Source organism: Misgurnus anguillicaudatus, chromosome 8 (genome assembly GCF_027580225.2).
Source record: "Misgurnus anguillicaudatus chromosome 8, ASM2758022v2, whole genome shotgun sequence".
NCBI classification, from domain to species: Eukaryota; Metazoa; Chordata; class Actinopteri; order Cypriniformes; family Cobitidae; genus Misgurnus; species Misgurnus anguillicaudatus.
In genome coordinates, this window is record NC_073344.2 from 26,380,558 (window position 1) to 26,405,258 (window position 24,701).

The 24,701-nt window shown below is 38.4% G+C and overlaps 2 protein-coding genes across 2 annotated transcripts in view; both read left to right on the top strand.

Annotated features, from left to right (window-relative positions):
* LOC141365795 (histone deacetylase 4-like) overlaps positions 1-3,224 on the top strand; it is a 31,117-nt gene extending 27,893 nt beyond the window's left edge. The window contains exons 23-27 of the mRNA XM_073870610.1: positions 727-845; positions 964-1,097; positions 1,186-1,270; positions 1,749-1,884; positions 1,967-3,224. Coding sequence (XP_073726711.1) covers positions 727-845; positions 964-1,097; positions 1,186-1,270; positions 1,749-1,884; positions 1,967-2,006 — 514 coding nt within the window. The 3' untranslated portion in view covers positions 2,007-3,224. The remainder of the gene's footprint in view (positions 1-726; positions 846-963; positions 1,098-1,185; positions 1,271-1,748; positions 1,885-1,966) is intronic.
* A 1,139-nt stretch (positions 3,225-4,363) lies between these two features.
* aamp (angio-associated, migratory cell protein) lies at positions 4,364-16,907 on the top strand. The gene is made up of 11 exons (XM_073870612.1): positions 4,364-4,699; positions 4,792-4,929; positions 5,019-5,138; positions 5,233-5,372; positions 5,456-5,600; positions 5,679-5,762; positions 12,100-12,215; positions 13,975-14,069; positions 14,145-14,235; positions 14,322-14,476; positions 16,507-16,907. Exons 1-11 carry the CDS (start codon positions 4,609-4,611, stop codon positions 16,580-16,582), a joined length of 1,251 nt encoding a protein of 416 aa, XP_073726713.1. The 5' UTR covers positions 4,364-4,608; the 3' UTR covers positions 16,583-16,907.
* The last annotated feature ends 7,794 nt before the right edge of the window (positions 16,908-24,701 follow it).

The window sequence follows — 24,701 nt, forward strand, 5'->3', positions numbered from 1 at the left end:
AGGTAAGGGGAATAGAATATACAGTTTGTATGGTATAAAATGCATTACGTCTATGGAATGTCCCCACAAAACATGGAAACCAGAATGTGTGTGTGTGTGTGTGTGTGTGTGTGTGTGTGTGTGTGTGTGTGTGAAACTGCAGTATATGCAGACAGATCGAGTGCAGGACTCTCATATCAGACTGTTAATTGGTTTAAGTGCTGCTTTTTACATCAGGGTTGGTTTAGACATGCAAGACATGAAGTTTCAAAGGTATTTCTTCAATTTGTAGTTGTCTTATTCATGTGAATGGGTTAGTAAGAAATAGCGCTGATCATAATGAAAAACATAATGTTGGTTACGTCGACACAGAGCAGGTGTAGCTGAATCTTAACCCAACTGTGAGTGATGAGCAGAGACATAAAAGTGAAATAAGTGAGCCTGCAGCACAATACTACATAAGCATTAACAGGTGGGCATTATGTAAATGTGTAAAGTGTCCACGTCGACATGTTACTGAACTAACTGTTGGGACTACAAATCGAGAGTTCGAAGTAGTCCAAGAAAAGTGATTACTGTTAAAGACGATGACTCGCTTTAGTGTGAACTTTGCAGATGGTTTACGTGTAAAAACACAACACTTGCACACTAAAGGAAATGTAAAATCAGGAAAAGCATGAAAGGCGCTCTTTCAGATGTTGTTTGTGGATGTGCTGATGTTTGTAATGTGAACGTTTGGTCTTGCAGGACAGTGGTTATGCCAATCTCAAATGAGTTTGCCCCGGATATAGTTCTGGTATCGGCAGGTTTTGATGCTGTGGACGGACACCCTCCTCCCCTAGGAGGTTATAAACTGACCTCCAAATGTAAGCACTTCAACCTCTGTAATGAACTGAATTTAAACAAATGAGTTAAGTTTTTCATTATATCCACATTTACCGGTTCAGTAAAACCTTCAAACGACATTGCTCAAAATTGTAAAAGGTTTGGGTTACCTGACTAAACAGCTGATGGGATTGGCTGGGGGTCGTGTGGTACTGGCATTGGAAGGAGGTCATGACCTTAAGGCCATATGCGATGCGTCAGAGGCTTGTGTGTCTGCGCTGCTGGGAATTGAGGTAAAATGATTACCCATCATACTTTGCTCTATTATCTGTCTTGTTACTTAAGTCATTTTTTTAAATTGTATTATGACTTATTTACCAGCTAGAGCCGCTTTCATCTGAGGTTCTGAAGCAGAGACCCAATGAGAACGCTGTAAGCTCCATAGAGAAAGTTCTAGAAACTCACAGTGAGTCATTCTTCTTTTTCATCTGAACAAAAACATTTGAACTCTGGTGTAAGATAGGAATGACTGAAAATGTTTGCATTAATAGACATTAACAGCAAAAGGGCAATTTTAACCCACATGCCCTGCTGAAAAACAATAAAACCATTACAGAAATTCCTAATGGTGTTCATTAAAATACCAATAGGAACCATTAGCTTTTACCATTAAAACCACTACAAAATTCCTTTTTGTAGTGTGTTCTGGGACATATTCCATTAGGATTTAATGGCCCCACCAATAAAACCCAACACATACCAGTAGAGACCAATAGAGACCCATAGAGACCATTATAGTTTCCATTACAACCAACAAAATTCCCAATAAATCCAATAGAATTTCTGTGATGTTTTCTATCGTTTTTTTAGCAGGGTGAAGAAGCTTAAATCTGCTCTATTCCTACAAATGAATGTTTTGTTGTCTTGTTTTTGTGTTTTCCCAGGCAAGTACTGGAGGTCGGTGCAGCGGTGCGTCTCCAGTGTTGGCTTTTCTCTGAAGGAAGCTCAGAGGGGAGAATCTGAGGAAAATGAAACGGTGACGGCGATGGCATCGTTGTCTGTGGCCGTCATGGAGAAAAGGTACAGCTGCTTTCTCTCTTTTCACGTTGTGGTTTTGCTTTTTACCACATATGCTTTATTACATTTCCCCTTTAAAACATAGAACTGAAGATGAACCCATGGAGGAGGAGCCGCCCATGTAAAACGTACGTTTCATCTGGGTCTCGCTTCTATTTGGCTTTGTCTCATGAAGACCACTGCTGAGGACGGCTGTGAGCGACGAGTAATGTCAGGGCATGAAGCCTAACTCTCAATGTTAGCGCTGTAGCCCGCTAGCACTGTGGCCCCAATGCAACACGTTGAAGATGAAGAGATCTGAGATGTTTGTTTTCGGAGAACTCTGTCCTGTTGGCCCTGCTGTGCAAACAAAGAGGACCGCTCAAAAAAGCCAGTAGATAATTCAGAGAGATGAGGGTGAATAGATGAGTAGATAAAGAAGAAGGGTTCAACTAATCCTCAACAAGTCCTGGAAACGTTTGTTTTTTAAAGACACTAGGCATTCTTCATCTGCTCATAAACCTGTGTGAGGGAGCACGGTCACTGCTGCTTCACCACGGGGTGGCGCTGTAATACCTCAGCCCTTCTTTATGAATTTCTTGGCATTTCTGAGTGAGTGAATGCCATCATACGTTTAGAGGAACTTTGCATTAAGTCAATATTGTCAAAACTCACTACCCATAATTCCAGCGGATTGGCGACTGGCGAGGAGTTTATGATTGAGAGAGCATCAATTCGGCATGAGGATTGACTGTAGTGTGAAACATTTCCATTACTCTCTGTGTCTATTGAGCTGTGTAAACGCTTCAGAAAAGCGTCCTGTCTCTGGTGATGCTCAAGAGTCTCAACATCACTTGTGTAGCTTCATATTAAAAAAACGTGCAGGTGTTTATTTTCAGCCTGATTCATTACCTGGCATGCACATTGCAAGGAAAAGCTACAAATGAGCTGTTGTCACATGTGTGAAATGAAGAAAACATAGATAAAACAGTTTGACCAAAAGCATGAGTTTGCATCTTGTGTTGCACATTTTTCTAACCCAATTTCTGTCAAATTAGCTTAAACTAAACCACAATTGTATGTTAAACGTTTTGGCACTATTTTAACCACAGTCCATTGCTGTTGGACATATGAACGGTTTTTACAGGATTGATCAAGAGACCAAATCAGCTTCTGTTGTTCCTAACCCTTGTGACACTTTAATAACAGCAAGAGGGTGTAAATGTGAAACTGCTACATGATAATGTTGTGGACCTCTTAGCATGAAGAGGAAATTGTACCCAAAATGAATACCACTTGAATGTTGAATTAGTTTCATCAAACTATGGCTTTCAAATAAACCTTGCCTCTTCACAACAGTTTAACCCCAAGTTTGTTTGTCTTACTTGTCAACACTTAAAATAAAATAAAATAAAAGTGTGTGTGTTGGGGCAATTTCTGTTTTGTACAATTTCGCTTAAAGGATTAGTACACCCAAAAATCAAAGTTCTGTCATAATTTTCTCATCCTTGTGATGTTCTAACCCTTTATTTTATCTGATGAGCACAAAAGATGATGTTTTGATAAATGATGGTAAGCACACAGCTGATTATAACTATTGACCATTATGGGGAACCCATAACACTTGATTTAATTTGATCACATCATTTATACACAAATGTAAAAACAAATTCTTATAGTGTATTACCGTCCTATATTATCTGATTTAAATTCGTTTCTCTTTATATAATTACTGTTTTTAAATGTATGTCTGCGACATGATCTGCACTGGAAGCTGCAATCACAAAAACAAATTCCGTGTGTGTGTGTGTCTGTAAACATACATGACAATAAATCTTATTCTGATTTAACCCTAACCTTTATCAAAAAAAGTCAAATAAAAAAAAAGTACAAAAATAATGGTCATATGCTTTCTTTTAAGGTTATAAATTTGGCTGCTGCGCAGATCTTTGTATCTCTCCAAACCCTACATTTTAAAGCATTGCGAGTTTAATCTCGTATTGCTACAAATGTATTTTTGTATAATAATTTTAAATTATTCTCGTGAAGTGGACTATATATATTTATATAACGTTATTTGACTTTAATGTTAAAGATTACGACTTATTTCTGCTAATTTTATTTCTTTTGGCTATTTTCTTTGAAAAGTTCATCTTCTGTAGTAAAAACTCGCGTGCGTATGACGAATGTGGAGAAGCGGTGCGGTGGATTCATTTTCCTGTCATAAAAGTAAATGCTCGTATGTCCTTAAAACAACCCTTTCCTCAATGTTTAATTTGAAAACACACGAGAAAACTAGTACAAATTAATTTAATCTGAAATCATTTCATAATGAAAATACATGTACAATTTAGAACAATGTAGAGTAAATAATAACGTGCAGAAAGTCTCCGTTCTTAGTGGATTTGGCGCCATCTAGAGCTACGCACGGATACAACTCACATTGTAGCCGGAAGTGTCGTGTTTTCCCAGAAGTCTGCAAATTCACCCGATTGGTTGAGACTCATGCCTGTCAGCGCGTTGTTTGCGTCATACGTCAGCGCGAGCTCTTTGGACACACACGTGAGAAACACTAGAATGTTAAAACGTCAAACAGCAGATTTACTCTTTATTTTAAACACAACGTGACAAAACTAAATTGCAGAGTTTTAATTCGGTTAAAAAGAAGAAGAGAAGAGCTGTCGAGAAAAGTGCGTGCTAAAAGACTTCAGTGAGTGTTTGTGAATAAAGTGAAAGAAATAACACGAGATGGACAGAAGTGCTGAAGACTCACTGCAGCTTCATGAGGATGAGGAGATCATCGAGGTTATTGATTTGAATGACACGGAACCGTCCGCAGGTAACGTTATGTTCTTCATTCTCTAGTGTACCTGAACAGCACGTGAATGTTGTTGACGTGGATGAATGCTGGTTGTTGTTGTTTGTGTTTAGATGATCTCGCGGATGAACTGGAAGATGTGGATGTAGCTGATATTGCAAACGATGATGATGATGATAATGGATGGGAAACAGAAGAAGAGATGGAGTCCGAGCAGGACGACAGTGAACTTACTTTCTCCAAACACACTGGTAACGCGTTCAGTCTGGAGCAACCTCCAGCTGGATATTTGAGTGGATTTGTTCATATATTAATCAGCGTTTATTTGTTGGTACTGCAGGTTCAGTTTTCTGTGTTGGGTTAGATCCTGTCAACAACAGTCTTGCTATTACTGGAGGAGAAGACGATCGGGCTTACGTGTGGACTGTGTGCAATGGAGACGTGTTGTTTGAATGCACCGGTATGTAGACGTCTCTGCCTGTCAGCACGTGTCCCGTTTTTAATGAATGGACAGTCGACAACAAAGTACACAAATGTGATTCCTTCCTGGCCAGGTCATAAAGATTCAGTCACTTGTGCTGCGTTCAGCTGTGATTCAAAGCTTGTGGCATCTGGTGACATGAGTGGCCTCATTAAGGTCTGGAGAGTGGAGAGTAAGGAAGAAATTTGGTCTTTTGAAGTCGGAGACCTGGAAGTAAGTCTGAAGTATGTAAAGTAGATGGTGATCATCTCACGCTCTTTTTGGAGAAAGTGAAATATGCTGCTTTGGCTTTCCAGTGGTTTGAGTGGCACCCGTGCGCCCCCGTTCTGCTGGCTGGCACAGCTGACGGAAACACCTGGATGTGGAAGATACCGAGTGGAGAGTGCAAGACGTTTCAAGGGCCCAGCTGCCAGGCAACAAGTGGAAAGATTCTTCCTGATGGTGAGACTTTCAAGGATTTGTATGCTGTTTATGTCTTCTTCTGTTGTTCTGTGCTTTAAATGTTTGTTCTTTATACAGGAAAGAGAGCAATTGTGGGATATGAGGATGGAAGTTTACGTCTTTGGGACTTAAAACGAGGCGATGCAGTTTATGCTATTAAAGGTAATTTATACTTCTGTATCTCAGTTTTTCTTTGTGCTGTTAAAGTTCTGCATAAAAATTTGAGTAAAATGTTTCTTGACCAGTTGTTCTTTTTAGTAGTAATTTATTGCACAGGCTTCGTGAAACATCTGTTAACACTCTGGGGTCGACTGCACGCAAGCTCTTTATTATTTTTCATTCACTTCGCAAAGAGACTTAGATAACTCTGCTGATTTTGGACATACAGATATGATTTATACATCATTTAAAACGTTAAAGTGTCTATTTTTTCTGTCCACTCCCAATAAAAACAGAATGTTGTGCTTTTCGCAAAATTAAGAAAAAAAACATGATGCGCATTTTGTTCTCTCTCCCTCAGTGAAGTCCTTTCTCAAACACGTCAGAAAAATGAACTGTAACTTAACGCATACTTTTCATAGAAACAAAAGATAAATGTCTACATAATGCTTTGAATGTCAGCTTTTAAATGATATAAGTGAGATCGAAAACATATATTGTCATTCGGTGTAAATTGTATGAGGAGGAGGAGAAGTACCGTCTCTCTCTCCTGTTACCTGATTATCTGTAATGAGATGAGATCGCCACACCCCCGCGCCATTGAAGTGAACGAGCAGAAACATCCATATGCATAACTCGTGCCTCCTGCAGTCAATGGATACGCGATGGGAACTAGGGATGCACCGAAATGAAAATTCTTGGCCGAAACCGAAAAAGAGGAAACCAAGGCCGAAAAACCGAAACGCCGAAATAAATTATGCCAATTATTGGTACAAATGAATTTATGGCTATCACTGTGTACTACAAAGTTGCAAATTAATAAGGGCTAACATTAGCATTAGGTACAGAAATCAAATTTATTGAGTCATAACACTGTCTTTATTGTATAAATTAAATATATTATTATTTTTAGAGCTTCAGAAGTGATTTTTTTTGGCTTGGGTTGTTTGATTAACATTAATGACACAGACTTAAGTAGGTTAATTGAGGTTACTGTCTCTTTAAATAAGCAGAGACTGGTTTCTGACTGTAATCTATACATACACTTAAGACATAAGCAAATCTTTTTTATTAGAAAAAGAATACTTTGGGGATCATTTTGTTTATATGTGCACTGTCAATAACAGAAAGATTTTATGTTCGCTTGTTTGCGTCTCGCTCTTGTGTGTGCACAGAGACCGAGGGCGAATCCCAAACAGCGCTGCATAAAAACGTTACGTTGTTTTTTTATTGCTTTATTCAGCAAATGTATGTTAATGGACTACAGTATGAGACACATTTGCGCGACTCTCTCTGAAGTTTACACATCAAGAGTTCTGATCTTTGAAGGGCGCACACACTGTGATGATCACGTCTGGACCGGACACATTCAACCGCATGTATGCCTCAGACAACTGCTCACTTTAGCACCCTTTTGCGGTTAAATACATCCACTCCGCATACATGTTGCTTCAGACAAGCATGTGCAGGTCGCGGTTTCTGTTTGCGTCATCACAACATTTCGGCCGTATTGTTTCGGTGATAAAATTTTCGGTGGCTGAATATTCGGTGCATCCCTAATGGGAACACACATACACAAACACACGAGTCAGGAAACTCAACACGCTTTTTGGTATTCTTATAAAATACGCGATTGCAAACAGTACAATCCTTATTTAGTTGCGTCTAAGCGCATATCTCTGCACAGCAAGTTTATTAAACACAGGATCACTCGCATGTGCACACATACTGCTTTCATGATCAACATGTGGGGTAATGGCGGCGGCTGTAAACAAACATTGATAAGTTTTTACACGCTTGTCCCTTGTTGTTTTTCTACTATAATGATTACAAAAACACAAATAAGAGTCCAGACAACGATAGGCAGTTTTTATTTTGAGCTGTTTACTGCACAAAAGTAAAACTCTCGCTGGCCAACCAAACACTACCCTGTGTTCATTTTTACGATGGCCAAAACAGTACCTTTACTATGATTACTATTGTTTTTAAACCTTATCATGGTTTTACTACAGAGAAAGTTACATTCATGTTGAACATCCCCACAAGGCTCATTATGTGGCTCATTATTCAACTCTTTTGTTCTCCAGCTGTCAATCACTGATTATTCAGGAGCTTTCCCGCCTCTTTCCCAAGCAAATGTGTCTTAGAAATTGTAAATCAATATATTGTTTTATGTGAATGAGCAGGCCGGATGATTTTCACATCATTTTGAAGAAAAAACTCTAGACTACTAGATCATATTTTGAAAAGTCTTGGGAAAACATGTTTAGAATGAGTTTTGTGGACTTGTATCACTGACTTAAAAATTTAGCTTTTTCAAAAACCACGCATAAACATTTTTCTCTCAAAAATACAAACATGTACATACATGTTGATCATATAATATTGTAGCCCAGTTTGTGCTGAACGCAGTGTTATGAGAATTTTCCCATTTGTGTTTTTAAGCAACTGAAAAAAGCACAAATGTCAGTGCATGTCAAAACTTCCCCAGGGCCCTAAAAACCCCTTAGACCCCAGAAAGTTAAGGTGCGTTATGGGTCATGTGATTACGTTTTTAGGGTTAAAAACAGGGCAGTCGCTAGACATAAATTTCTACTGGGGCACGGGCCCACATTTTTTTGGACTTTTTGCAACACCAATACAATTTCCTTTACTTAACCCACTATTTCTACACTGCAACAAGTACTGGAAAAGATAAGCATGTGTTGTAAAATATTTAAGTATCATCTTCATATACTTAACATTATTAACATGTTTCACGGCTTGAGAGTGCGACCAATTTGCTTTACCAGTCGAAATTATTCCTAAAACATATCTCCTACCTCCAGAGCATGTTAGCAGCACGTGTAACATTAATGTTATACAGTACAGCAAGTAACATATTAGATTAGCCCACCATTAAAACACAACAAATATAGTCGAGTGCTTTAAGCAACCGTGCGTGATCTGATGTGCCTTCTGATCACAAAATGAGATAGAAAACGACTTTACAGAACTATTTAATGCTATTTTTGCTCGATTAGCATAGCATTATAAATATACAGTATTGTTATAAAATACCTTACATAGCCTGAAGAACACAGGTAAACCATATATCCATCTCAATCATGTTTATTGTCTCCATGCTTTAAAACATCACAACATCTTAATTTGCCTGTTATTGAATAAAGTGGCGATCTCCGCATGACACTATGTCTTCTTCATTAAGTTGTCATAATGAGATTGTCTGTCATGAGACAAAACAGATATGCAGAGTGTGAATAGCTGTAGCCATTGCCACGTATGGAATAAATATGTATTAAATATTACCCATCCCTGCAGAAATTTAAAGTAAATATTTAAAATGGAATAATCTTTTCCCAAAATATGCACACTTTGAATTAAAAAAATCCCCAAATGAACATTTAGTTGTTGAGTGCTTTCATGACAACCATGCAGGAGGATTTTTCTCAATGACAGCAACTGAGGGTCATACTTAAAATTGAAATACAAATTCATAACTCATGACAAAAATGAAGACATTACTGTCACTATAGGATTTTCTGAATAAAATAAAGGTCAAAAACTGATTCTTAAGTCTTAACGCTTTTTGATGCTATATAGTTTTTTTGAGGTAAGTTCATTTAAACTAACTGACAGTAACTTGGAATTAATGTAAATAAAGAACTCTTTAGAATGCCAGCATCCTTGTGCGGGTTAACAGGGTTGGGTGCTTGTAAAACTGCGATGTGAAATGCGATGCGGTAAAACATTTTATGCACCTAACTTTTATTTTTAGGCGCACCAGTGCAACCAGTGAATAAAGTTAGTCTCGAGCCCTGTGTTTGGAGCAGAGGTAAAAAGAGTAATAAAATATTCTACTTAAAGGCGGAGTCCACGATGTTTGAAAAACGCGTTGGAAAAGGAGACGGGCCGACTACCAAAACACACTTATAGCCAATCAAATCAAATGCCGGGTTGCGTATGTGTGGGGCGGGTCTATCAACAGAAGGTCCAGATTCTATTGGGGTAGGGGCGTGTTTGTTTGGGTGATTTCAAATATCAACATTGGCTTTCAAACATCGTGGACTCCGCCTTTAAAGGACAAGTTTGGTATTTTACACTTAAAGTCCTGTTTTCAGATTTTTGTTTTGTTTATGGTGAAATAGAACGGTTTTGACTGCCCCGAGAATTTTAGAGTGTTTGTATTTCACCTCCCACCTCTACAATGGGTTTAATGGTGCACTGGAACAATCCTTCCTAAAATGCATTAAACTTTCGTTTACAAAGACGCGAAACCCACCGAGTGGTCAGGGGTGTTCACTGATACGCTCACACAAAAATCGCTGCAAAATACGCATTCCAACAGGTTTTATTGTAGTTTTTGCCAACTCCATTGACTTGTATTAGATGTGCTGTGAGGTACGTTATTACTCCGTGCCAGGAACTTTGTTTCTATTCTAGCAATTGGCATTGGCCGATTAGCGCCACCACCTGGGCTGGAGTGTCTATTATTCAAGCTCTAAGCGGAAGAATGTACACGTGTGAGGGGTTTGGAAAAATAGGTCCACAAGTTAACAACGAATGCTAAAACAGCAGTTGGAAGGCATCTTTTGCGGCGATTTTTGTGTGGGCATGTCACTGGGCACCCCTGACCACTCGGTGGGTTTCACGTCTTTGTGGACGAGGGTTTGATGCCTTTTGGGAGGGATTGTTCCAGTGCACCATTAAACCCATTGTAGAGGTGTGAGGTGAAACGCAAACACCCTAAAATTTTCGGGGCAGCCGCATATGTCGAAATTTCAGTCAGGATCGTTCTATTTCACCATAAACAATCTGAAAACAGGGCTTTGGGTGTAGGATACCGAACTTGTCCTTTAAGTAGGCCTAAAAATAAAGTTACTGGTCTAAAAATTCATTTTAACTTTACTCATAGTAAAGTTACTTTTTTACAGCGGAGAGAGGTGGGGGATTCTAGTATAGTTAAAACAGGACAAGGGAATATAAATCTAGTTGTTTTAATTGTAGGAACATCTTTACAATTAAAGGGCAATAACAAAATGTTAATAAATAAAACGTTTTTTATAACTAAGAAACATTTATGGAATTGTTTAATTACAGTAACGTGAGTAAATGTAATTCGTTACTTTCCACCTCTGGTTTGGAGGCATAAATGACATAATAAAATGTTTGGAAAAATGACAGCAGAGAAAATATCTTCTTGCATATTTGCATTTTACATTATAGAATAATAATGAATACATTTAGCTGCAAGTAGCGATGGCGTAGCCCTCACACGTTTTTTATCCCTATATTGTGCCTCCGAGAAAATTATGCAGGGTGGGCAAGTGCATCAAGTGGGTAAATATCAGTGGGCTATTTAATGTTACTGTTCGCATTGTAGCATCTCCAATGTATTTGCATCATGTTGGGCAAGTCTGGTCTCAATTGCATGAATCTCGTAGGAGGAGTATTTTTTAAAGTTTATCGCAATATCCACCTTTATGACTGAAACACTTCCTGGCGCCTGTTGGTGGCACTGCTTAAAACTCACAATAGGCACATCGATGCGATCGTAATCTTTGGCCGAACATACACACTGCGTGTCATCACAATAAAACAATTTTAACTTTAGATATTAGACACTTCCTTTGCAATTTAGCAAGTCCAATGTCTCAGCATCTTGTTCACCACATTTGGTGTCAATCGCGTGAATTCCCTAGGAGGAGTATTTAAAAGTTTAGGGTTAGGGTTAATTACTGCCAACTGTTTATGTAGTGTCCTAGAGCTAATGAACTAAAGATTAATTTCATATCTGAAATTACAGAACAGTATAATAAATACATGTGTTTATTTTATCAGCAACATCTATTTATCAAATTACATCTATAGACGTGATGGAGGTTTTCTTGATTTTTTTTGTCTTGTGTTTGAGAGCTGACTGGGTTAGGATGTAGTTTACCTACTTTAAACTCATCATCTCTCCTTCCTGCTTCCCTTTCCCTGCTTTGTACAAAACATTTCTGATGTCCATCTACAGGAGTGATCGAGTCAAAATAAGATTGTCATTATTATTTAGAAAGTTACTTTAGTTTTGTCAGGTTTTCTTAAGCTAACTAAATCGCTTGGTGTCACCTGAATTTATGCGGCTGAAGGCATGACGCGCGCAGATATGGATTTGTGTGTGCACGCGTCAGTGCGCCTGCTGAGTCACTTTTACAAGTGTGAATCTGTTTTTGCAGCGATTATCTTTGTAAAAGAATGCATTAGTTAACTGTTAAAATTTAAATTTGAGATTTCCATCGTGGCACAAAAGATTTAAAAGATTACGTGAAAATGTGTGCGTGTGTTGTTTGCACAGGTCATGAGGGTCACCGAGGGGCTCTGACATCAATGGCCTGCAGTAAAGATGGATCTCTGATTCTGACGGGGTCAGTGGACGGCCATGCAAAACTCATCAGCACATCCACAGGAAAGGTGACCAGATCTGATCTGAAATCAGTTAAACGTTTTGAGGAATATTTCTACTGGTTTTAGACAGTGATGTAGCTTGAGGTTGCTTGCTAGAGAGCACACATTTAGTACATACAGTGTTGTTCAAAATAATAGCAGTACAATTTGACTAGCCAGAATAATCAAGGTTTTTGGTGTGTTTTTTGTTGCTACGTGGCAAGCGACTTGCCGGTAGGTTCAGTAGATTCTCAGAAAACAGGTGAGGCCCGGCATTCGTGATGTGCATGCTCTTGGGGCTGTGCGGTTGGGCGATTGGTTGAAGGGGGTGTGTTCAAAAAAATAGCAGTGTGGCATTCAATCACTGAGGTCATCAATTTTGTGAAGAAACAGGTGTGAATCAGGTGGCCCCTATTTAAGGATGAAGCCAACACTTGTTGAACATGCATTTGAAAGCTGAGGAAAATGAGTCGTTCAAGACATTGTTCAGAAGAACAGCGTACTTTGATTAAAAAGTTGATTGGAGAGGGGAAAACCTATAAAGAGCTGCAAAAAATGATAGGCTGTTCAGCTAAAATGATCTACAATGCCTTAAAATGGAGAGCAAAACCAGAGAGACGTGGAAGAAAACGGAAGACAATCATCAAAATGGATAGAAGAATAACCAGAATGGCAAAGGCTCAGCCAATGATCACCTCCAGGATGATCAAAGACAGTCTGCAGTTACCTGTAAGTACTGTGACAGTTAGTAGACGTCTGTGTGAAGCTAATCTATTTTCAAGAATCCCTCGCAAAGTCCCTCTGTTAAAAAAAGGCATGTGCAGAAGAGGTTACAATTTGCCAAAGAACACATCAACTGGCCTAAAGAGAAATGGAGGAACATTTTGTGGACTGATGAGAGTTAAAATTGTTCTTTTTGGGTCCAAGGGCCACATGCAGTTTGTGAGACGACCCCCAAACTCTGAATTCAAGCCACAGTACACAGTGAAGACAGTGAAGCATGGAGGTGCAAGCATCATGATATGGGCATGTTTCTCCTACTATGGTGTTGGGCCTATTTATGGCATACCAGGGATCATGGATCAGTTTGCATATGTTAAAATACTTGAAGAGGTCATGTTGCCCTATGCTGTAGAGGACATGCCCTTGAAATGGTTGTTTCAACAAGACAATGACCCAAAACACACTAGTAAACGGGCAAAGTCTTGGTTCCAAACCAACAAAATTAATGTTATGGAGTGGCCAGCCCAATCTCCAGACCTTAATCCAATTGAGAACTTGTGGGGTGATATCAAAAATGCTGTTTCTGAAGCAAAACCAAGAAATGTGAATGAATTGTGGAATGTTGTTAAAGAATCATGGAGTGGAATAACAGCTGAGAGGTGCCACAAGTTGGTTGACTCCATGCCACACAGATGTCAAGCAGTTTTAAAAAACTGTGGTCATACAACTAAATATTAGTTTAGTGATTCGCAGGATTCCTAATCCCAGAAAAAAAATGTTTGTACAAAATAGTTTTGAGTTTGTACAGTCCAAGGTAGACACTGCTATTTTTTTGAACACACCCCTTTCAACTAATTGCCCAATTGCACAGCCTTAAGAGCGTGCATATCATGAATGCTGGGTCTTGTTTGTAAATCTACTGAACCTACTGGTAACTTATTTGCCACGTAGCAATAAAAAATATACTAAAAACCTTGATTATTCTGGTTAGTTACATTGTACTGCTATTATTTTGAGCAATACTGTACTTGTAATGCGTGTACTCTTCGTGTTTGTGTTTTAGGTTGTATTTTCATTTAACAATGAAAACTATGAAGCGAAAGACACGAGTCAGGAACAGGAGTGTAACTCGGTGGAGTCTGTGGGCTTTTGTAATGTGTAAGTAAAATAAAGCAGAGTTATAGATACAGATGATCTTGTGAGTGTTGTGCAGTAATGTGTCTGCTCTTTCAGTTTGCCTCTGATTGCTGTTGGATATCTGGACGGAACTCTGGCCATTTATGATTTGAACACACAGAGTCTCAGACATCGATGTAAACATAAGGTGAATTCATCTTTTTCAAGAAGGCTCGATTTGATATGTGTTTAATTGTATCCCTTTATAAAATTGCTTGTTTGATTGTGTGCCAGGTTGGATTAGTTCACCTGCAGTGGGAAGAGGCGTCTGCGGTGGTTTCCACAGGTAACCTAGCTGGTGTTGTGACACTGTGGGACGCTCGATCCGGGGCTATGATGTCAGAGTATCACGGTCACTCTGCTGAGATCCTTGACTTTGTTCTCAACAGGTTGGTCTGTTAAAGTGATAGGGAAGCATATTTTACTGGAAAAGAATGTTCTGCATCTTCTGCATACAGTACTCCAACTAATGCATGATAAGCCTAATGAAGTTCCTAATGATTACTATTAACGGCATCACTGTTCGTAATGTAATCTCACTATGAGATTTTTGAGTGTACCCACCAGGGACAGACATTTGTGAACATAAAATCTCTTTTGTGCTTAAAACAAAAGAATAAAGATTTTTATTCAGTTTAAAAAAATAGAAAAAAATAGATGTGATTTCTTCTATTGTTGTTGTTTAAGGTTAGTTGTTATGCAAAAATATTTAGTGCTGCCGCGAATAGTCGATGAAAATTTGTCGACGGCAATTTTTTTAGTCGAGGAGTCGCATATTTATTTTTTTCCCTCTCAAACGGCCCACTGTAATTCTGTCTCATGTCTCATATGGCTCAATGTAATTCACCTCCACACCAGTCTGTGCGCTGTGCGCGCCCTGCTGGTTAATCTGCTACGCTATCATCTTTCTTCCCTCTCCCCCTGCCTTCACTGCTTTAATTTTGAAAAATTGGCGGTGGCAGGTGAGTCTATGTAATTATGAGTCAGAAAGCTTCCGAAGTATGAAAGTATTTTAAGCCAAGTTGTGATAAAAGAGTGGTCTGTTACACCGTGCCAAACGTCGCTGGCTTATCACGGGAGCACAACGACAATGCACGAGCATCTCAAACGAAAACACTCGGAAGTTATTGACGATACACCCACAGAGAATAGGACAACGTAAGTAACTGTTGTATGATTATTAATGAAACGGCGAGCTAGTCAGTACTGTTTTATTAACTCTTTTGAGAAGTACAATGACTCTGTCTTTGGATGTTAAAGGCTATCAGTGTTTGCTCGTGATTCCGCCACGGAATCAACACTGGACGCAACAAATAGATTTTTCATGATTCCCATATACATTTTTATTTTACTATTTTAAACGGCTCAATTCATTGTTGCGAGTGTTCAGCGCGTCTCTCTCTCTCTCTCTCTCTCTCTCTCTCTCTCTCTCTCTCTATCACTCATGTTGCTTGCAGCGCCTCGACCGCGCGCGGCCTCTCTTACGTTACAGTGAAAAGGTGGCAGTGTTTTTAATGTACTTTCTTTTTTGCGTAAACGTCAACATTCACAGATGTCTCTTACAAAGACGACTGATCGAGTTAACATGACTTGAAGAAAGATTAGCAGTAGTGTGAGTCTGTGTGCGAGCTTTCTCCCTCCCTATGATGCTGTATGACGTGTTCTGTAGTCTATGTAACAACAACAGTGTATTCTCTTATATTTCTGAATTTGCACCGAATTGTCTGCGCTATATCACTCGCATTTAAAGTCAAGAAATGGCTCAAAACACAATAACAATAATGAGAAGAGCAACAGCAGTAAAGCTACAATGTAAATGTATGGTGATTTTTGCATATCTAAATCAGGATTTTAGCAGCAGTTAAAGGAACAGCTGGTTGGATAAAAAACGAGGTGATGGGTCATGTTTAGTCACTATTTTATAGGCTACAACAGAACAGATAATATGTAAAATAGCATTTAGTTGTGTTAAAATGCAATACAAGATCAAAGAGTAGAAGTGAAACATTTCATATTTCTGTTAAGCATCTACTTTGCACTGGAAGTTTTTATTATTATTTATATCATTGTAATTTTTTATTTGGTAACATTTAAGTTATTCATATTGTTTATGACACCGGTGGGTTAAAAATAAAATGGACACAATGAAATAACAAACACTTGAGTTTTTTTTAATTAGTCGTTTAGAATAGTCGACTATTCGAAAAATTAGTCGAAAGATTAGTCGTTAGAAAATTAGTCGTTAGTGGCAGCACTAAAAATATTTTAAAAAAACTAAAAATTGGTTTTCATTTTGGTTTGGTAATGCTGATATATTATTGATATATTTAAAATGCTTTCTGTAACATGATCTGGATTTGTTGTAAATCTTGATGTGTTGAGTTGGAATCTTTCTGAGTTTTTATTTTTTTGTCCACAGAGATGCTTCAGCAGTCGTGACTGCAGGAGGAGATCACAAAGCCAAAGTCTTCTGTCTCCAAAGGCCGGACCGCTAATAGTGACCAACGTTCTGAAAAGCTCCCATTCACATCCTGTATCTGTCTGTTTTTAACAGACAGATACCGAAACAGTCAGACTGTTTGTTCTGTTAACTGATGCATATATATTGAGTTTTAAAATCATTGCTTTGTCATCCTGCCCATACATGATGACAGAAACGCCATTTTATAGTTTTGCTTCTGCAGACTCATTCACTGACTGGGCAGATTAAACGTTCTCTGTGTTATTCAAAGTTTGCAGTTGTCTGTTTTTTGGTGGAGATACAAGAAATAAACCCTGTGTAATCTGTGAGTAGTCATCCAAATAAACTGTCTGACTTTTCTTGAGTGCTTTATTGTAAATAGTGTCTTCAACACATGGTTGGTTAAACAATTGCGATTTATGAAGTTAATTGCTTGTGTATTTTTTCTGAGTTGCTGAGTTTGAAAAAGTGCTGAAAATCATCCTTTGTGAAATGTATAACGTTTCAAACAGATGTAAAGATCAAAGAACCATGCATTAGGTAAATGAATAACAGCTTTATTTTAGTGGATGTTTAAAATTATTTTTACTTTTTTTTCTCACAAGTTTGCCTGCCCATTATGTCTTAATAATTAACGGTAAACAAACTTGGCTTGCTGTTCTCGAAGGCTGCTTGAACCTTAGGTCGGACCCCAGTTCAAGTAACATAACAGAAGAAATAAATTTGCAGTGAAGGAGATGAGAAGGATGAGGCGTGCTAGATGATTATTTTATCTTGATCTCTGGATAATTCTGTAGTTGTTTTCCAAAAGCCTGCAATTACTTTTCAGTCATTTGCGATGTCACAGAGTTGAACGTCAATTGAAACCCAGTCTTTCTGGTTTTCTCTTCCTTGGGTTTCAAATATTCCTAAAGTCACTCTATGTACCTGCAAATCTTGACTAATTACCTCTACAACCAGTAAAGCCTTATCATTAGCATTCTGTGAATGTATTGGATTCAGTTGCTCCTGTAACATCCTCAAAACTTAAACCTAGATCTGAGCCTTGGATTTATGAAAACATATACTCTCTGAGGCAGCTCTGTAGGAGAGCGGAGCTTAACTGGAAAAAAGACCAGCTACAAGTTTCCTTTAAAATTTTAAGAGACTCATAAAAGTGGCAGTGAAACCATCTAAATCCATGTACTAAGCAACAATCATTGATAAGAATGACCTTAGACCTAAAACACTTTTTGGGTTATTTCCTGGACAGGGATTAGCTTAAGACAGGACTAGGTCTTAGTTTAATCAGGAAATATAACTAGTTTTAACAAACATTCCTTGCTAAAAACATTACTTGTGTGTTTTCAGGCAAAAAAGGCAATTATGTATTTTAAGATATGTCAGTGCAAGTTGTTTTCAGTTTGGACAACTCTTACTTTAGACAGACTTTTTTTATACGTATATGCATCAATCACATATCAGTATGTGTATCTTTACCTTACAACTTACAGCCAATCAATAAAGTCAATTTCCGAAATCAACCAATCACTATCCTTTGTTTCAAAAAACTTTCCATCTACCTGACAGGGCAGACGTACCATTGGCGACATGAGTTTGAATACCGGCGTTGCGTATTTCTGTTTTATTCAAGACAAACATTTGTAAAGTTCGTAGCCTTTTATGCCAAAGGGTTATGCCTAATTTCATTTTTAGCTGAGCTGCTGTCATCTTTTTGTCCATGGGATTGCATTTGCATGAAAATGAATATAATAATGTACAGGCCTCAGTTTATTCACTTCTGATATTTTAAACGTGATGAAAAAATAAATGTATGCATTTACTAGAGTAGCAATTTCCAACAACTTTTTCTATAAAATATATGCTTGTAGTTGCTGTACACTTGCAGTAACACTTTCAGTTTTAGTAGTAAAAAGAATTAAGACACCTTTGTCACGTGCCGTTGCCATGGTGAATCGTAATATCAGAGCTCCATTGATGATGGCTTTTCATAGTGGTTGTGTAGGCGCTTTAGAGTCAACCTACTCCGAGTCGATTGAACTAACTCAGATCAGCTGTTCTGTAACCGAAAACTCAGAGTTTAAGTCAACTCAGAAATCAAGTTTTAACTCAGATTTGGTTGAACCTCGTTATTGAAACGGGCCTCAGATGTGTTAAAACATCCCAGAGTTTATTTCTTGCTTAAAATGCCAAACTTTGTTTTTTATTTCTAAAATCTTAGAAAAAGTTGTTCTGCAACAACTAGAAAGCGTCCTGGATGAAAATAAGATCTTTTAAGTATTTCAATCAGGTTTTAGAAAGCACCACTCAGTTGAGACCGCACTTCTGAAGTTTTTAAATTATGTTTTATTAACTGGTGACTCTGGTGCTGTGCTAGTACTCCTAGACTTGAGTGCTGCTTTTGACATTGTGGACCATGCCATCCTGCTTGCTCGCTTGGAACACTGTGTAGGCATAAAAGTAAGTGCTCTTGAATGGTTTACCCTTATCTTTCAAATCAAAGTTTCAGAGTAAACATTGTTGAATTCGTAGCTTCTTTGTTGTGTGGTGTTTCCCAAGGCTTCCTTCTAGCTCCTATTCTTTTTTCTCTCTATATGCTCTCTTTGGGTTCTATTTTCACATAGTCAACATGGTCTGTCATTCCATTGTTATGTTGAGTTAAAATGGTCTGGAAGCACTTATGTCTTGCCTTTCTGATGTAAAAGCCTGGTTGTCTTTAATTTTTTAAATTTTAATTAGAGTAAAACTGAAATAATTGTGTTTGGTCCATGTTTGTGTGCAACGAAACTAACTCTAGGCAATACAAAATGTTTTTTGAAGCCTTGGGTAAAAAATCTGGGTGTTATCTTTGATGATGGTCTAAAATCTGACAAACAGATAAATTCAGTGGTTTAATCCTATTTCTGTCAGGTTTGACTACTAGCAAAAGTTAAACTGGTTTTATGTAGTAGAAATAAAAAAATCACGCTTTTATTACCTCCAGATTGGACAACTGCAATTTACTGTACATAGGGATTATTCAGTGAGCCCTATTTCATTTTCAGATAAAAATGCAGCTGCCAGGCTTTTAACCTGCTCTAAAAACAGAAGCATATTACACCAGTTTTATGTTTTCTACACTGGCTACTTGTGCACTATTGAGTTAATTTTAAAAATCTTTTAAATCATTAAATGGTCTGGCCCCAGCTACCTTTCTGACTTATTGGCTGAACAACGTCCCCCTTTGTCAGCTAGGTTGAAAACTTACCTTTTTGATCTGCCGTTTTTAAAAATGGGAAATTTCTTCTGTATTGTTTTATAGTATTATTTTGTATTGTCCTTTTCAAATGTTTTTATTGTTGTTGTTCAGCACATTGGTCAGCCCATTGTTGTGTTTAATAGTGCTATACAAATAAAATTGACATTGACATTGCTCCACATGCTTTCTAATTGGTATCGCTGCACTTTTGTTTTTTGTGGATTGATCTGCTGAGCACCATTGAACACATATTTGATCATCTGCAGTCAGGTAGAAGGGGGAGCGCGGAGATGCCGGGATGGTGCGTCGGGTTAATCTGCTTTCTCTCAGCAAAATGCTGTATATAACATCATATAATTTTTATGTATGTTGTTGTGATTCATACTTATACATAAAGAAATGTTTATATTTTATGACCAACCGAGATGGTGCCCCCCGGGGGACTTTGTGCAACAAAGCAACAAATTCAGCACAAACTGGGCTACAATATCATATAATCAACATGTATGTACATGTTTGTATTTTTGAGAGAAAAATATTTATGCGTGGTTTTTGAAAAAGCAAAAATTTTAAGTCACTGATATAAGTCCACAAAACTAATTCTAAACATGTTTTCCCAAGACTCTTGGACTCTTAGTTGTGTTTTTGTAATCATTATATCATTATAGTAGAAACACAACAAGGGACAAGCATGATAAACTTGCACGATAAACTTGCTCAATGTTTGTTTACAGCCGCCGCCATTACCTCACGTGTTGCTCATGAAAGCAGTCAGCTTGTTCGACTTCATGCGGCGCTGTAAAGATCGACAGCCGGGTGACGTCAAACTACCGCGAGAGTAATCTGCGAAATCATATGGAAGAGTTTGCTTTTAAATTGCTCTCTGACGTCATTCGGCTGCCGGTTCTTGTGGCGCCGCATTAAGTCGAACAAGCCTATTAACTTATGTGTGCACATGCGAGTGATCCTGTGTTTAATAAACGTGTTGTGCGGAGATATATGCTTAGACGCAACTAAATAAGGATTGTACTGTTTGCAGTCGCGTATTTTGTAAGAATACCAAAAACCGCGTCGATTTCCTGACTTGCGTGTTTGTGCATGCGTTTCCCATCGCGTGAACTGTTTGACGGAAGACAAAGAAAACACTCGCGTCTGGAGATAGTGACACACATACGCAAGTAAATAAGGATTGTACTGTTTTCAATTGCGTATTTTATAAGAATACCAAAAACCGCGTCGAGTTTCCTGACTCGTGTGTTTGTTTATGTGTGTTCCCCTCGCGTGAAATGTTTGACGGAAGAACAATGAAAACACTCGCGTCTGTAGATACTGACACACATACGCAAGTAAATAAGGATTTAGATGTCATGTTTTGGTGCAATCGGATGAAACAACAAGGAATGGAGAGACTGGGTTGTGAACTGGATTGCGTATCCATTGACTGCAGGAGGCACAAGTTATGCATATGGATGTCTCTGCTCATTCACTTCAATGCCGCGGGGGCGTGGCGATCTCTTCTCATTACAGATAATCAGGTAACATTAGAAAGACTGTCCCTCTCCTACTTCTCATACAGTTTACACCGAATGACAATATATGTTTTCGATCTCACTTACATCATTTAAAAGTTGTCATTCCAAGCATTATGTAGACATTTATCTTTTGTTTATATGACATGTATTCGTGAACTTACAGTTAATTTTCTGACGCGTTTCTGAAATGGCTTCACTGAGGGAGAGAGAACAAAATGAGCATCATGTTTATTTTCTTAATTTTGCGAAAGGCACAACATTCTGTTTTTATTTGGAGTGGACAGGAAAAAAAACTAGACACTTTAACGTTTTAAATGATGTACAAATCATATCTGTATGTCCAAAATCAGCAGAGTTATCTAAGTGTCTTTACGGAGTGATTAAAAAATAAAGAGTTGGCGGCGCCTGCGCCGCAGCCGACCCCAGAGTGTTAAAAACAATATGAAAGAACATCTCCGAAAACCTATTTTAACATGTTCTTGACGGAAAAACTGTACACAGAATTTACGTATTCTGAACTGTCCTTTAGGGGAGAAAAGTTAAGAAAAGGATATTATGAAAAAAATTGCATAACCCTAACCCTAACCCTCCTAACCCTAATACGACAACCCTAACCCTAAACTAGCCTAACCCTAACCCTGAACCATAACCATAAACCTAACCCTAACCCTAATAGGGGAACCTTGACCCTAAACTAGCCTAACCCTAACCCTAACCCTAAAGAACCATGAGTTTTGGTTAGGTTAGGGTTAGGAGTTCAGGTTAGTCCAGAGACTGAACAAGTCAGGTTAGGAGTTCAGGTTAGTCCAGAGACTGAACAAGTCCAGACTCGGTTTGCATGGGCCATCAGTCAACTGACCACTCCGAGCAATCCCATCAGCGCCCCCAGGAACAGAAAGGCCCCCACCCCACAGTCCCACTGTATGTATGGTTGTTGTACCGTATGTCAAAAGGTATAAGAACATACCTGAGGTATCCATGTACGTAGAGAAACTGTGAGTTCCACATCCACAATCAACAGGTGAACAATTCTTTAATCATGTATAATTTTAATCTCATCAGTGTCTTGTGTTTGTAATTTTTGTGTTTTAATATGAATTATTATATGTGTGTATATATACTGTGTATATAGTGTGTGTGCCTCCTATGGGGTATTTTTTTAATATTTATATTTATACTGTGTGTAAAATCCTGTGTATTATGCTACTATACTTTTGTATAGTATAAATGAATTCAATGTATTGTGATATAGGGGTTATGAATGTATAGTGTTTCAATTATAAAGGGTTGTGGCCTACAGGGTTGGGGGCTATTTGTCAATGAAAGGATAATCTTAGGTTTTGTGACCTTGGGGTTAGGGAATGGGGGGGATATACGCTTAGGTCATGTGACCTTGGGGTTAGGAAAAGGGTAGGTTGGGGCTTCTGTCAGTGTTAGGGTTAGGTATAGGGTTAGGTTAGGGGAACTGAATGCCTCATGGGCTAGGGTTAGGGTTAGGTTAGGAAATGGCTAAAAGCCAGGCCAAAGCCAGACCCAAGGTCCAACTCGGAAGCACTGACCATCGTTCAACTGGCCGCCTCAGGTAAGTCCCCATTATCATGCCAAAGGCCCAAAATAGTATGCACAAGCACTCACATAATTCTACATTTTGAAAAATAAATCCACATTAGTGGTTAGTGAGCTTAGGGCTGCTTTTTGCAGGGCTCGTGTGACGTTGGGGTTAGAGTTTGTGTTCAGGTGAGAGGATCTGTATGGATCTACTTCAATCACCGTCAACATTAAAGGACTCCAGATGGTGTTATGCTGGTGTTCGAGAGAAGGCTTTGGTTTGTTAGCCTGTCACGCGACGTTTCGACAGCTTTTTGTGTCTTCTTCAGGCGAGGCTTAATTTTCTAATTTATTAAAGAGGACTCAACACCGTTCTTCTGGTGGAGACTGATTTAAAATGTGACTCTACACTGTTCAAAAAATTCAGAAGGACCTTCAACATCGTCCAATGACAGAGACTAATACCAGACCAGTACTCAACACTGCGCTCCTGACATAAGACCATAACACACCGTACCAAAGTGTGCCTCCATCTTATTTTAGACGTGAGATACCCTTTTATACATCCATCCTATGCTTACTTTCCACATTTCGGGCTGATAGGAGATTTCTAGGGTGGTCTTTAATGTCTTCTTCTTCAGTGGAAACCAGTTCTAAAACGAGTGCTCCATGTCATTCATCCTGTTGAGAAACCATCTTACTAATTTTGATACCAGTGGAGACTGATTTTAAATGAGCTCTCAACACTCTATGCGGTGGAGTTTATATACCACACATAAATATTTTTTTATTGTGTGTTTGACATTTTATTTTAAATGTAAAACCCCTTTAATAATTTTACATGCACTTTTCCTCTGTCTCAGTGTCTATCTCTATAGCTCTTTATATATCTGAGAAGGGCGTGGCTTCTCTCCTAATTTTCTTTCTTCTTCCCAACGTGAAATAAAATTTTAATAAGCATATTTTTGCTTTTTACTTGTAATACCATAGTGAAACCATTGGTACAAAAATGGAAACCACACTTTTCAAGGTCCAGAGAGCGAGGCACTCGCGTGAGTTAGGTTAGGAAATGGCTAAAAGCCAGGCCAAAGCCAGACCCAAGGTCCAACTCGGAAGCACTGACCATCGTTCAACTGGCCGCCTCAGGTAAGTCCCCATTATCATGCCAAAGGCCCAAAATAGTATGCACAAGCACTCACATAATTCTACATTTTGAAAAATAAATCCACATTAGTGGTTAGTGAGCTTAGGGCTGCTTTTTGCAGGGCTCGTGTGACGTTGGGGTTAGAGTTTGTGTTCAGGTGAGAGGATCTGTATGGATCTACTTCAATCACCGTCAACATTAAAGGACTCCAGATGGTGTTATGCTGGTGTTCGAGAGAAGGCTTTGGTTTGTTAGCCTGTCACGCGGTTAGGTTAGGGGAACTGAATGCCTCATGGGCTAGCTCTGGCACAGGTACACTTTAAAACTTTATGTTAGGGATAAAAGAAGGAAGAAGAAGAAATTGTACAATCCAATATAAAATTAAACCATACTTATAATAAAAAATCCATACCACTCAGTGTTAATAAATAACAACAGGCACCATACAGGAAGAGTAAAATAATAAAAACAAAGTCCAAAATTTTAAGAGGCATTCTTTTGTTTTTACTGTCGTACATTGGGTTTTGAAAAAAGATGGGTGGCGAGATATAAAAAAGGAAAGAAAAGAAAAATTGAAAATAAAAAGGCGGGGGTTATAATTAATTGTATTTGGGTTTCAATAACACAAGACTTGGGATTGGGTTTAGGAAATAAATGTGTTATGTTAGGGTTCCAGCAGTTAGGGTTAGAA

Coding starts and splice junctions, on each gene's coding strand:
- aamp (XM_073870612.1), top strand. CDS start 4,609: ATGGACAGAAGTGCTGAAGACTCACTGCAGCTTCATGAGGATGAGGAG. Junction 5,601..5,678: donor TGGAAAGATTCTTCCTGATG/GTGAGACTTTCA, acceptor TTCTTTATACAG/GAAAGAGAGCAATTGTGGGA. Junction 14,070..14,144: donor TCTGTGGGCTTTTGTAATGT/GTAAGTAAAATA, acceptor CTGCTCTTTCAG/TTTGCCTCTGATTGCTGTTG.